The 14,562-nt window shown below is 40.2% G+C and overlaps 1 protein-coding gene across 1 annotated transcript in view; it reads right to left on the minus strand.

Annotated features, from left to right (window-relative positions):
* The window catches only part of gpr158a (G protein-coupled receptor 158a), a 95,342-nt gene extending 81,685 nt beyond the window's left edge, over window positions 1-13,657 (minus strand). The window contains exon 1 of the mRNA XM_029661285.2: window positions 12,408-13,657. Within this exon, the coding sequence (XP_029517145.1) occupies window positions 12,408-13,300 (893 nt within the window). The 5' untranslated portion in view covers window positions 13,301-13,657. The remainder of the gene's footprint in view (window positions 1-12,407) is intronic.
* Between the last annotated feature and the right edge of the window lie 905 nt (window positions 13,658-14,562).

The following is a 14,562-nucleotide window of genomic DNA, read 5'->3' on the forward strand; positions in this document are numbered from 1 at the left end:
ATGAGTATATTTTTCTCATTTGTGGTAATGAAGAGGAGCTATTCCAGTGGACTTCCAGTCATTGCGCTAACGCTAGATAGCAATGGGTTGGGAAACTACCTTCAACTTCCTTCAAACTGCACGCAGAGACATAAAAAGGGATTGATTGACAAAATCTCATACTGTCCCTTTAATATGGGAGAATCTCATGAAATAGTGTTTGACCCGTAGTTGGTTAGATCCATGAGGCTTATGAGGACGGTGGGTTCCGATGGCAGAGGGGATATAGGAGGTTGACTGCACTATTCAGTCACAGTATGCTGCTATCTTTTCACCTTGTTTATTTTTACTCTAGGTGCAGCAGGTGTTTGCACCTGATTTACCTGCACCTGCTGTTGGCAACCTCACTGTGATTTGGAGAACAGCTTGGCACAAGCAGATACCGACCGAGATGAGAAAAGAAAAAAGGTGCAATTTCTCCGTCCTCCTATGATGCTACCAGCTGCTGCCAAAACTAGATACCGGTAAACGATATTTTGAAAATAATGCATTTCAATGTTCTGCCTCTGACACAATCATACAATCATTCAGTCTCAACTACCTAAAAAGTCATATTTGGATGTGTACATAAACTGATACTATGTACTAGGACATATTAATATTACTCCTAGTACTTCTTCCAGTCACGTACACATGTTGCTATGAATGTTGCTGGTGAAGCACCTTATCCAGGTGCAAGTGAACTGGCTTATAGTGTACCCAGTGGACATAATGTGACGTGTGGACAAACACTCCCTACCTACAGTATGCCGTTATTTATAACTCTTGCTGCGACCTCGCCTGACCCACACCCCCAGCCAGTGTTCAGTTAACAAGACATTGCTTTCCCAGCAAACAAAAAAATGATGTTCTGCCCTCTGGATCCTGAGATAACACACTGTCTGCTCGTCACATCTTGTCCAAAATACCCTGAAAAGCTTCATTTGGCTTTTTTCTTCCGAATTCATCCATCTCTTTTGGAGCCTAAGCCAAATTCCCCAGGCAATTTTCAGCAGCCGAGCCAAAGCGTCCATATGGTACGCAAAAAGTCTCAAGCACGTGCAGTTTTCCGAAGCGTCCAAATGCCTAGAACCATGGCTCTATCCGACAGAGGCAGTGAATGAATAAAGACGACACCGTTGGAGTGCAATTTAATCTGGGCAGCCACAAGGAGCAGGCTCCAAAGGCATCATAGTGGTCATTGGGCCCTCAGGCACAAAGGCTGAAAGATCACAGGGAACAGGAAAGAGTCTTGTCCCAGGAATCAGAGCTCTCTTTTTTTCTCCATCTCCATTCATTGCGGGTTCTAAAGAACAGTGGGAGAAAGGATGAGCATCGGACAGGGGGGTTCCACTTCCTCTAATGGACCAGTCAGCCACAATGCCGTGCTAATATTGGCCTATGAATGCGAGCATATTGGAAATTTTATCAAAGCCTATTTGTTGACAGGGGAATTTATGACAGAATTTTTCAGACAAAACATAGGTACAGCAGATCCCCTTATTGTATGGGACACTTTTAAATGTGCCTTTAGAGGCCATTCAATTCAGTACTCAGCTCTAAAACAAAAGCATTTTTTGTCAAAAGAGTCCATATTAACGAAGGAAATAGAAGGTCTAATAGAACAGATAGATAAAAACGGTACCATAGAGGCTCAGAATAAGTTAGGAAAAACTAAAAGAAATGCAAGAACTTATTCAAGAAAGAAAGTATAATATATTATAAAAAATAAAACAAACTTGATGGAATATGGGGAAAAATGCACCAAATAATTTTTTCATCTTCAACATATAAATGCTACCAAAAATAATTTACTGAAACTTGTCACCCATGATTCACCAAATTAGATATTGAAAGAGGAAGCAATTTGTTTTCGTTTCAGCCTCCTCCATCTCCTCTAACTGAAGCTAATTGTACGGATTTTTGTTCTGTTAATAATGTAAAATTAACAGCTGTACAGAAAGACTCATGTGAAGGCAGAGGAGGAACTTCTTGATGCTATTAAAGCCTTTAAGACCGGGAAAACTCCAGGGCTGGATGGCATACCAGTTGAGGTATACCAAACTTTGATATACTCAGAGGACCATTACTAGCATGTTTAACCTCTCTGATGTAAATGGTAGATTATCAGACACTCAACAAGAAGGTCTGATTGAATTATTACTGAAGCAGGATACAAGTGGTAAATATAAAGATCCAGTCCATTTACAAAATTGGAGGCCCCTTACACTTCAGTGTTGTGATGCAAAAATTCTAGTGAATTGTATTGCACATAGAATTGAAAAGGTATTGTCAGATCATATTCATTCTAATCTGACAGTTTTTTTTTTTTACATGGATGATTCATTGGAGATAATATAAGACAAGTACTGGAAACAATAGAACACTATGAAAAATCTGGGAAACCAGGTCTGCTATTCATAACTGATTTTGAAAAAGCTTTCGATAAAGTACGACTGGAGTTTATACATCAATGCCTGGAATATTTCAATTTTGGAGAATCTCTTATTAAATGGGTTGAAGTCATGTATAGTAACCCTAGGTGTAAAATATTAAATAATGGCTACTTCCCAGAAAGTTTTAAACTGTGAAGAGGAGTAAAACAAGGTGGTCCACTATCGGCATTTCTATTTATTATGGCCATTGAAATGTTAGCTATTAAAATCAGATCCAACAATAATATCAAGGGATTAGAAACACAGGGCTTAAAAACAAAGGTGTCCTTGTACGATGAAATCTACTATTTTGATCCCTCCACAGCCTCATAGAGGATCTAGATACTCTTTCTAACCTCTCTGGATTACAACCAAATTATGATAAGTGTACTATATTATTTATTGGATCACAAAAAAATGCAACTTTTACATTGCTGTGAAGTTTACCAGTAAAATGTTCTGAGGTGGACATACTCTGTATACATATTCCCGAAATAAATAAATGATCTCATTCCAATACATTTTTAAAGAAAGTAATCAAAAATAGACAAGATCTTATTACCATGGAAAGGAAAATACCTGTCTATTTGTGGAAAAATCACCCTGACTCTTTAGTCATATCCCAGTTGACCTATTTCCATATGGTCTTGCCTACACCTAGCAAACAGTTATTTAAATTCTATGATTAAAAAAATATTACATTTTATTTGGAATGATATAATGAATATGAATTCAGAGGGCAGAAATGATTGAATATTAAAGCTAATATTCTAATATTAAATATTAGACCTCTCACTAAAGGCTTCAGTCATACAAAAGCTACACTTAAATTCGAACTGGTTCTCCAGCCAATTAATAAGAATGTCTCACCCCATGTTCAAGAATGGCCTTTTTCCCTTTATTCAGATTACAACCTCGCACTTTCTGTTGTTTGAAAAGGAAATAATCAATATTTTTTTAAACAAGCCATTTAAAGTTGGTTGCAATTTCAATTTAATCCACCAGAAAAAAAAACAGAACAAATAATTCAACAAATATTGTGGTTAAACTCAAATAGATAAAAAAATAATAATAATTATGTCACACATGCAGCTAACAAAACTAAATGTCTGCTCTACCCAAAGAGTACGGACCAAAAAAAGAACAACTGTGACATATAGTTTGCAAAATAGTTGCGAAGACATTTTCAACGTACTGATTCCATGACACATGGTTTATGAACTGACCTGCAAAACGATGCCAGATTTAAATTATTATACAAAATTCTTGCAACCAATAGAATGTTATATACATGGGGGAATACAACCTTCCCAGCTCTGCAGATTTTGCTGAGAGACAGAATCAATAGATCATTTATTTTGGTACCGTCCATATGTAGCTTGTTTTTGGTCACAGGTCCAGGAATGGCTGAAGAATTGCAACATTTACCTGGAGCTAACTCTGCAGATAGCACTACTGGGTGATCTGAAAAGTCATCGTCAATCGATCAATAATATTATAATACTTTTAGCAAAAATGTTTCTTTTTCATTTTACAATCTGTAGAAATTATGAGAATAGAAAGGTTCAGAATTTTTGTAAAACATAGCACAGTTGAAAAATATATAGCAAATAGAAATCCAATATGGATGGTGTTAAGAGATAGATGGGGGGGTTGAATGGAGCTGAAGGTTGGGACTAATAACAACAAATAACAACAAGATAACTAATGTAAAACATACTGTGTCCGTTAAACGTATATACACTGTAGGTTCAAGACTTTTGTGAAATAAATAGATGGGAGAGGTTGAGGTTAGAGGAAGGACAGGAGTGAAAACAAACTAAATATAATTATTTTAAAATAGACTGTGCCCATAAAATGTATATAGTATGTATAAACTGGAAGTAGAAGCCTAAGAATTGTTGTTCACTTTACTCCAATTAGGGGATGGGTGGTAGGGTTAGAAAGTTTCAAAAATACAACTTTTTTTTTTAAAGATGTGTGTACATATTTACATATACCTTAGCCAAATACATTTAAACTCAGTTTTTCACAATTCCTGACATTTAATCCTAGTAAAAATTCCCTGTCTTAGGTCAGTTACAAGTCCAACGCTCTAACCACTAGAATACCTGCCGGCCCATACGTATGTGTACATATGTATATGTATTGGCATATATTTTTTTGCAAATATATATATATATATATATATATATTATATTTGCAAAACAATATATGGTGGATTGGATGGAAGATACAATCTGTCTGCAATATTAAAAATTATCTACCCCCTAAAAAATATAATAATAATATTAGCCCACGTACTTTGAAGTCTCTTCCACATGTTTCAAAGTCAATATGCTAATATGTGCAGTGATTTGGAGTAGAATAGTCATCAAAAAGAAAGGAGGACCAAGGCACTCTTCATATAATGAATTCAAATGCCTTTATTTGTATGGCATGTTCTATGGAAACCGAGTTTAAAAACTCCAACGTGTTTCAGCTGCATGGCCTTCGTCAGAGACTACAAAGATATGATAATACAATGTCTTCTTTTGAACAGCTTTTTTCAATCAACCCTGATTTGAAGAAGGAGTGGTTAAAGAATGCATTGGACAACACCTAGCAAGCAATACTATACACGTTAAAAAGTGAAATACTGTAGATATGTTATCAAAATTCAACTCAAGGCTAGAAGCATCAGAACCCTTAGAAAAGTAGTTCTAACCTTGAATATGACTGGGCCAAGTGCTACGAATAGGAGAGCCATCTATTTTATAGTACACTAGATCAGAGCAGACATGGACCACAACAGTCTAAACATAGCTGAGGGCAATAGAGCAAAATGTCCACTAGATGACAGCAAATGGATCCATCACGACCCTACAGGACAGGTGAGAAATCCATATCTTCATTTAAAACAGGATACTTAGCGGCCTGGTTTGTAAATCCCCAAACTTTCCCTTTGGTTTAGCTGTTTAAGATGACCCCCTTTTCTAATTGAGGCCAGAACATGATCAATACCCATAGCTTGAAGGGAGGCAGGGTTGCCATGGTGTAAGGACTTGTAGTGCCTTGACATGGAGTAGTCTTCATTGCCTAGCCGTATGGCGTACTTGTGGTCCACTAAGTGGTCTTGAAGGCGCCTCTTTGTCCGTCCAATGTAGAACACCTTGCACTGTGGACGTTCAAATTTGAGATGACATGAGTGGTTTTGGGGGCAGAATAGTCGTTCAGAATTGTCTTTAAAATACTAAAGCTTATACTAACTAGAAAGACCAAGAGCAACAAAAAAAAGTATGTTCTCAATGGTCAAATGGTTTCCATTAGAGAACTATGTAGCCGGCTTTCAGTTTGGCTCAGCAGCTGACTGCTATCTGGACAGCTTGACTGCTACGGGACATCCCACTGTCCTCCAGAGTGGGAGCACAGTGAGGTGCCAATAGCATCTGCTGAGATGGTGGCCTTCCAGAAACAGCTTGTAAGGAAGCCCCAGTATGCCTCTAGCTAAGTGGAATAATATGCTAGTAAGCTGTGAAGATCAGAGAGGACAGAAAATGATCATTTTGACAGCCATACTCTCTGAGATCAGGGACTTCAAAACACAAAACCTACCGTAATGTTGCAATAACGTTATGCCAGGGTAAATTATATGGTTTTACAGCGCTGTAGCAATGTTGTATTTGACATGTGCAATGGCTAGCTAACAATCCCTAGGATTTGCCTACATTTTCCATTGATGCCATGGGGACTCCACCGCTCAGTAAGGTTACTTGTCAATACTCTGTTGCCAATCAGGTAAAAGTGAACAGTGAGTAAACGGCTGAGGCTCATTGGACACACAAAAACACGACTTCCCCTACATAGAGAGAGAAAGCAATTAATAATAACCATTTCATTAATAATAACCATCTCAGTGGTTTTATTAACGATAATCAAATCACCATCTGTTGTTGCATGACAGATCGCCTACAGGGATTTTAATCCTGTAATGTCTTTAGATTTATCCCCATGTAATATTTTGCAGAGAGCTAGAGCTGCAATACAGTAGAGAAGGCCTAATGAGAGATGTGTTTGGGCTGGCTAGTTAGGGGTAAAGATACATGCTGTAAACAATATCGGGCGTAATAAAGGATAAACAATTCAGCTATGGCCATGTCTGCATGTTTCGCTGAACTAAGAGTAATGGTGAGATTATCTTAAATGTGATCTTCTCAATACTATGGATGCTTTCACTTTTCATTAATTTGATAAAGATGGGGGTATTGCTCAATCATCTCAATCATTTCTGGGTTACGGTCTAAAGAAAAGAGGGTTGACGTGAGGGTGTTTAAAGTGCAGTGCCGCTATGACAGAAAAGCGAGAGCACTCAAGAGAACGGCGTTCAGTGCTTTCTGTGACATTAAAGTCGCCATGGGCGTTCCGTCTGCTTTGATGACTGGCGACAGAACTCTATAAAATGACCCCGGTTGCGTTGCTTCATGGATGCAGCAGAGGCGGAGTCCGGCCAGCGGCTAGCTGGTCACATTAGTCTCTGCTTGTCCTGTCAGGTTAATACATTTCCATCACATTGGAGACGTTTTCCCAGAGAAAATCGGACATTGTGATCATTCTTTGACATAATGCATAAGGTGTTGTGCTCTTCTGAAAGATATGATATATTTGGTTATATGTGGGCAAGCATGTGACTTGGACTGGCTAAACAAATTACTTTTGGTCAGAGGAGCTTTGACTGAATACAACACATGAAGAAGTGACCATGTATATTATGCCTGGCTTGGTGCACAGTCATCATGGCAGTGCCAAGATATTACCACTGCATACTGTATATAACTATATTAAATGGTTGTCCTTGTCCCCTCTCTACAAAAAAAAGGTGCTATCTAGAACCTAAAAGGGTTCTTCAGCTGTCCCCATAGGAGAACCTTTGAAGAACCATTTTTGGTTCCAGACAGTACCTTTTACACAGAGGTTCTACATGGAACCCAAAAACGGTTCTAACTGGATCCAAAAACGGGTTCTCCTATGGGGACAGCCGAAGAAGCCTTTTGGAACCCTTTTTTCCCAAGAGTGTACTCTACCTCATCCATTCTCTGACACTCATTTTCTAGTCTACAGTATAGTCAGTATGTTTAATATTGTAACTTCATAGGACATTTGTATCTTGAATAGAGTAATAAACGTGTAGGTAGTATATCAGTCATGATCCTTCTTGTTCTTTTCTTTGTATTACTACAGTAGTGTGCATAATGAATGGATTTGCAATCACATTAACAGAGTAGAGAATCTATATTTTCATGGGGTCTTTTCAACTCAAAGCTTCTCTGAATGTCTATTCAAACTGATGTAATCGAGACACCGCATTGTGAAACTAGATGGACTAATGTATCCAACCGTGCAATCACGGCTTGAATATTGGCCTGTCAATATTCAAGGAAAGTTGTTCCTAGTACCTGCGATCATGTGCACAAATGAAAACAAATCTTATTTTAACTGACTCCAAATGTCAAGCAAAGAGAGGTTAATCCCTTCATTATATGTTATCCTCTAACACTGAGTTCAGTTGCTTACTGGGAATAAAGTAAATCCAAGTACATGAGATGAAAACTATTTGTTTAGAAGGTGCTAATTATATGGTCAAAAGGGAAGGACACTTTTCCTTGCTGGGTTCTTACCAGCTTGATCAGAATGTGAGTGTGAGCTCCCTTACAAAGAAAAACATGAAGAAATCCTGGTGTACCAGTCAAAATTTTGGACACACCTACTCACTCGGGGGCGGCAGGTAGCCTAGTGGTGAGAGCGTTGGGCCAGTAATTAAAAGGTTGCTAGATCGAATCCCTGAGCTGATTAGATAAAAATCTGTTGTTCTGCCCTTGATCAAGGCAGTTAACCTAATGTTCCTAGGCCGTCATTGTAAATAAGAATTTGTTCTTAACTGACTTGCCTGGTTAAATACAAATCCAGGATTTTTATTTATTTTTTACTGTTTTCTACATTGTAAAATGATAGTGAAGACATCAAAACTATGAAATAACACATATGGAATCATCTAGTAACCAAAAAAGATTCTTCAAAGTAGCCAACCTTTGCCTTGATGACAGCTTTGCACACTCTTGACATTCCCTCAACCAGCTTCACCTGGAATGCTTTTCCAACTGTCTTGAAGGAGTTCCCACATATGCTGAGCACTTGTTGGCTGTTTTTCCTTCACTCTGCGGTCCAACTCATCCCAAACCATCTCAATTGGGATGAGGTCGGGGGATTGTGGAGGCCAGGTCATCTGATGCAGCCCAAACTATGAAAAACACCCCCAGACCATTATTTCTCCTCAACCAAACTTTACAGTTGGCACTATGCATTTGGGCAGATAGAGTTCTCCTGGCATCTGCCAAATCCAGATTTGTCCGTTGGACTGCCAGATGGTGAAGCATGATTCATCACTCCAGAGAACGTGTTTCCACTGCTCAAGAGTCCAATGGCAGCGAGCTTTACACCACTCCAGCCGACGCTTGGCATTGTGCATGGTAATCTTAGGCTTGTGTGCAGCTGCTCGGCCATGGAAACCCATTTCATGAATCTCCCGAGAAAACAGTTATTGTGATGATGTTGCTTCCAGAGGCAATTTGAAACTTGGTAGTGAGTGTTGCAACCCAGGACAGACGATTATGTTATTTTGTTATTGGTATGCGCTTCAGCGGTCCCGTTCTATGAGCTTGTGTGGCCTACCACTTCGCGGCTGAGCCGTTGTTGCTCCTAGACATTTCCACTTCCCAATAACAGTACTTAGAGTTGACTGGGGCACCTCTAGCAGAGCAGAAATTTGAATAAGTGACTTGTTGTAAAGGTGGCATCCTATGACAGTATCAAATTGAAAGTCACTGAGCTCTTCAGTAAGGCCATTCTACTGCCAATGTTTGTCTATGGAGATTTCATGGCTGTGTGCTCGATTTTATGCACCTGTCAGCAACAGGTGTGGCTGAAATAGGAAACTCTACTAATTTGAAGGGGTGTTTAAGACATACATCTTTCACAACGTCCAGCTACATCTTGTCCCCCATCCAGGGACAGACCCTGCTTAGCTTCAGAGGCAAACCAGCAGTGCTATACCGTGTGCTATGTTGCTGGAATGAACATGCCAAAACTTGCAAATGGAAAAAAGGCAGCGAAAGCTAAGGACAGTGTAACATATCCAAAGACAGGGAATATTGCAGGGAAAAGGGAGGCGTTTCATTTCACCCAAACAATGGTACAACCTAATTAACATAATAAAAAACATCCCCATCAAAATCTGTCCGTGTAAGCTAGAGATATGTTGTTTTGCATGGGCTGCATCTCAATCCACCGCATCTGCTGATATCACCCTTGGGCATCTGTGGTGAAAGGTGGCAGAGCATCCCGAAAATCGGTCTTGTCGCATAAAAGTCTGTAGCATCCAAACGGTTTTGCCTACAAAGCACCCGACTGAAAGCTGAGACTCTCAGGAGCATGATGGGTTTCTCCGTTTTGCTCTAGGATGCCCAGAAATCTCACAAGACTCCTCTTCTGCCAACTTATTTCTGTAGTTTCCAAACAGTTTAGGCTACAAACTTATATGAATGGAAGTATATATGGAGATCGCTTAGTGCCTAAAATAAGCGGATAAATACATGTAAAAATACACTACTTTCTCTCTCTCTCTCTCTTACACACACACTCATCCCCGATGGGTGTACCTAAGGGCCAGAACTGTACAGATAGCATGTCTCTACACACTGTTCTAACTACACCCTGTGGCCTCCCTCTTGTCCCCTGTGGCAAATGTTGACGAATTGTGAGGATGTTCAAAGTGTGAGCTCACACACCTCCATGTGAGCAGGTTTATCTGCCACACACACATCCACACATGTTCATATAGACACACACTCATTCTACTGTACCAATCTACTGTACCGTATAGGGAAAGATTAGTATGTGTTTGCGCCACTATAAAGTTTGCTCAAATCTACTTTGAATAACTGTAGAAAGACATTAACTTATTCACGGTTTCCCTCTCCGTGTTGTGGGCAACAATTTGAACATGAGGCACAAATCTCAAATTCAGAACGAGTGCATTATTAGTCAAAACAAAAATTAGCTGTTGAAGAATTAAAGGACTGGAATCAAGATGGCCCAGGGTTGTTGTTGAACATCTTTCATTATTAATTCATCATTGTATTGATTGCGTATTGATCTGGATAGGAGACTGAGAAGTGCTGTCTGACGCAGTATATTAGCAAACATTTGCCCCTTTGTATCCGTGTATGGGGGAGGTAAGGGACAGAAAGGTTTTTAAGAGAATATATACATATATATTTACTTTTAATCTAGTCTGAGAGGAGGTAATTGGACATCACACAATTCAAAGAGAGCGTGGAGGGAAAGGGGTCACAAAACAAAATGTTGACTAAGTAAAAACCTGATCAACCACATATCATCTTATAACCAGATAGGCCTATCCTCTGCGTTAAACAAAAGGTAACACAGCAGTCTTAATGGCTGAGCATATGACAGCATCCCAACATGTTCTCATGTAGTTTGAAGGTGGGGGTAAGAAAAGACCAGACTGATACAAGCTGTTATTTAATAACTAATCATTGAGGTGAAACACAAATGTTTTATGTACGGATACGGATTCGCAAAACAATGATTTTCAGAAGAGAATGTATAATGCTGACCGGTGAGACATTTCCGAAGTACCTGTGGGATCAATTGGATTGAAAAGATGCACCATTGATTGCTGTTGTTGTGGCCACTCCCCAAGGACCCGAGACAATACATAACATCCCCTATTTAACCAGTATGATGTTGTTAGTGAGTTTACACGGTTGATGGGGTAAAAATGCATTGTAACATTCTTGTTGTACGTTGTTGTTACATTGAAGTAACATTGGTATCACAACTGGACATGATGCTGCATCTGCAATGAGGAAAGGGAAACTGAAGAGAAAATGAATTTGATTCCAAAGCTTAATGTAACCTAGCTATAGTAAGCCTTATACAATGTTCAGCACGATATGTCTCATTTGCAATCCATGCCTTTCCGTGAGCAACCCTGGTGTGTGTCAATTAAAGATCAATTGAACGCAGTGCACACAACTATCTATCTGAATAAAAAATGTATCACGAAGATGTCGGTCAAAATTCTATTGAGCCTCACTTAGGCTAGGCTACCTATTCCACTGTTGTCGTAAACATGGCAATACCACACTTACAGGAGCCCTATTAGACAGTAGTGGTGGTAAACATATTGGAGCATGAATAATAGATAAAACACTCATATTCAAGAATATATATTTCAACATTCCTCGTTACAGCTGAGACGCAAACTGGCCACCCTGGAGCTTGCGTGTGACTGTCTCGCATTTCAATTGGATGCAGTTTTACTCGAAATACCAGGATATTATGTTTATTATGCACATTTGAGTGATATGAAAATAGAAGGATTCCTTTTCGGATAAGGAAAAGCACGCACCCAACACTGTAAGAGTCGTAAAGGAGATGTACGAGTTTGAAAAATTAATTAGCCAGAGGTTTCCATCGTTGCAACGGAATAACATCGGGAGTTATTTTTAGCATCATCCTCTGCACCTGCAGTGACGCTTTCCCAACGCGCGTTGTTAGACGAGAGAAGGAGCGACACCCGTTGGAAACAACGGCGGCGGTAGATAACTTGAAATCAATAATTAGCTTTCACGCCCAAGTATGGAGTATCAGTAGACCTACCAAACCAATTGAAATGTATTATATTGCGTTGGGCATTGGTGTGTTTTAAGAAAGGTGACTTAAACAAAACAAGTATAGGCTACAAAGACACCAGCATGCGGCTGCCTCACTACTTTACTCATGTGCCAAAAGTAACGTTACCTTACAGCAGCAGCATAGGCCTACTGTTCTGGTATCTCCTGGGTGCAATGCTTATGAATAATGACTGAAACAACAGTAGTAGTTCAACCATACCTGAACTCTGGAGCCAGGTTGGGTTTGAGGCCATAGAAACCAGCTGATAGGGTCAAAAGCCACCGTGGGATGAAATTCCCGTGTTCACACTCCAGGTATGGGGCTGACCATTTGATATGGGATTTGTCAGGTATGAAACTCTCTCCTCTTTTCAGAGAAGCGTCAACTGATGTAATGTCTTGGCTCAACACCCTTTTGTGGAAGTGGGGCTTCTTCTTGTCTTTGATGTCGTGGTACCACTCTGTCTCGGCCGTTCTGTTTTTGAGGTGATGGTGGGCCGTGCTGGAGAGATCCTGGAGAACTATCTCGCCTCCTGTTCTCGTAGCTTGGAGAAAGACAGAGGGCCCTTGGGCAGACGACTCAGTGTTGAATATGACCACGGCCCTGTGGATCTTGGAGTCCCCCTCCAATATACTCCTGACCAGCGCGTGGTACCACTCAATGTCTCTTCGGAGACTCTGCTCCCTTGACCTGTTGGCTTGCAGTATCATGTTTAGGAAGTTAGTAGCGTGCATCACAGTGTCTAGCACGCTGTGCATGGTATAATGCGGGGTCGTATGAGACCTTCCTCGCAGAGCACTGAGCTCGTATCTCCGTGAGCAGTTGGCATGGTTTAAGGTAGTAGAATCCCCTGTGTGTAAAAACGCCGTAACGACCCGAGGAAGATGCTCCTCAATCGTCTGCGGCAAGACAGAGCGCTCTGTCGCGCCTTTTGGCAGATGAGACGCACGAAGATGTGCTTGTTGGTACTTGATATGAGTGTTGTAGATCGGCTGCTGTGCTCTGATATCTCGCTCGTGCTCTGGCCACTCCACATGTCTATAATTTGATCCAATAACAAATGCCACTTGCAACAGTATTGATAAACGGAAAACAGCCATATCACCAATCATTTTACAGATGTTTGGCGACTGGGTTGATGCTCAGCAAATGATTGCGTTTGGCACCATAGAGCGAGCCAATTTCTCAGTTACAAAATCTTTTTTTTCACCTGTAGATATTCACGCGACTTCCACACTTGGCTCCTGAAAATAAGAGAACTATTTTGAAATGTCTAATCAAATCCCTTATTTTTTCTCCAAACATATGTCACGTTTGGCTTGTTATTGTGTCTCCCGCTTGCAGCTGTTTTATCCTCTCTGATTCCGTTTGGTAAACCAATCTAAATAACATCCAACACGGGCTTGGGTGTTGCTTGGCGTCCTCCTTAGACTGTGATGTTTGTACACAGCCTGAATTGAAACGGGGGAAAAATCCTCAGATTTTTGGAAGCAGCGAGTCAGTACTTCACACTTGGGTGACAAACACACTCCGCCCTCTTCCGTCCACAACAAGCAGTAACTAAACCGTGGGGACATCGGGAACCATTCGTTCTTAAAGCCCGTCTCCTTCATTATCTTATAGGATTTCTAAAGTGCCCTTGATTCGCGTATGGCCGTTTCCTCTGTCAATCATTGCAATGGGAGCGCGGGTTAGGTGGAGCGGCGAAGGAGCTGTCCAGTGCTGAAAGCTGCGCTCGAGAAAAACAGGCAAGGAACGGAGTCGCTCGCTCAGCAACCTGTGATCTCTCCCAGATGATGATTTTTAGATGGAGACTTTCGGTTATTCTAATCTTTAATAACGTTCTAAAGATAGGTTTACATTATTTGGGGATTTTATTGATAAAGGTATTTTGTCGTAAAATACGCGGTGTTTATTTATTTAGGCTAAGTGTTATAAACGACGCTGTCCATAGGCTAGTCAACAGGGATAACAGCAGAATTGACTACAAATTGAAAATGTAGATGTTGTAGGAAGAGTAGATTGTCAGTTGTGGGTTAAGATTGTGCAGAGTCAATCTGTTGAGGCGCTAAAGCCTACTCTATAATAGGTATAGGCTACAAATGGATTGATGATTAATGCTTAAAACATGCCACAGCGCAGATTACGTTGCTTTCGTCTTTATTAATAAATCCGTTAGTGACTACAGGCCTAGGAGGCAACCACAATGTAGGCTAAATACAAAACCATTCATCACAAATTGATTAGACACATTTGAATACATCTTGAATGATGTCACAATGGCTGAATTTACACAGGCTACCGAAATCTGATATTTTTTTCCACTAATTGGTCTTTCGACCAATCACATCAGATATTTTCAAATTAGATCTTT

Source organism: Oncorhynchus nerka, linkage group LG6 (assembly GCF_034236695.1).
Source record: "Oncorhynchus nerka isolate Pitt River linkage group LG6, Oner_Uvic_2.0, whole genome shotgun sequence".
In the NCBI taxonomy this organism is placed as follows: Eukaryota; Metazoa; Chordata; class Actinopteri; order Salmoniformes; family Salmonidae; genus Oncorhynchus; species Oncorhynchus nerka.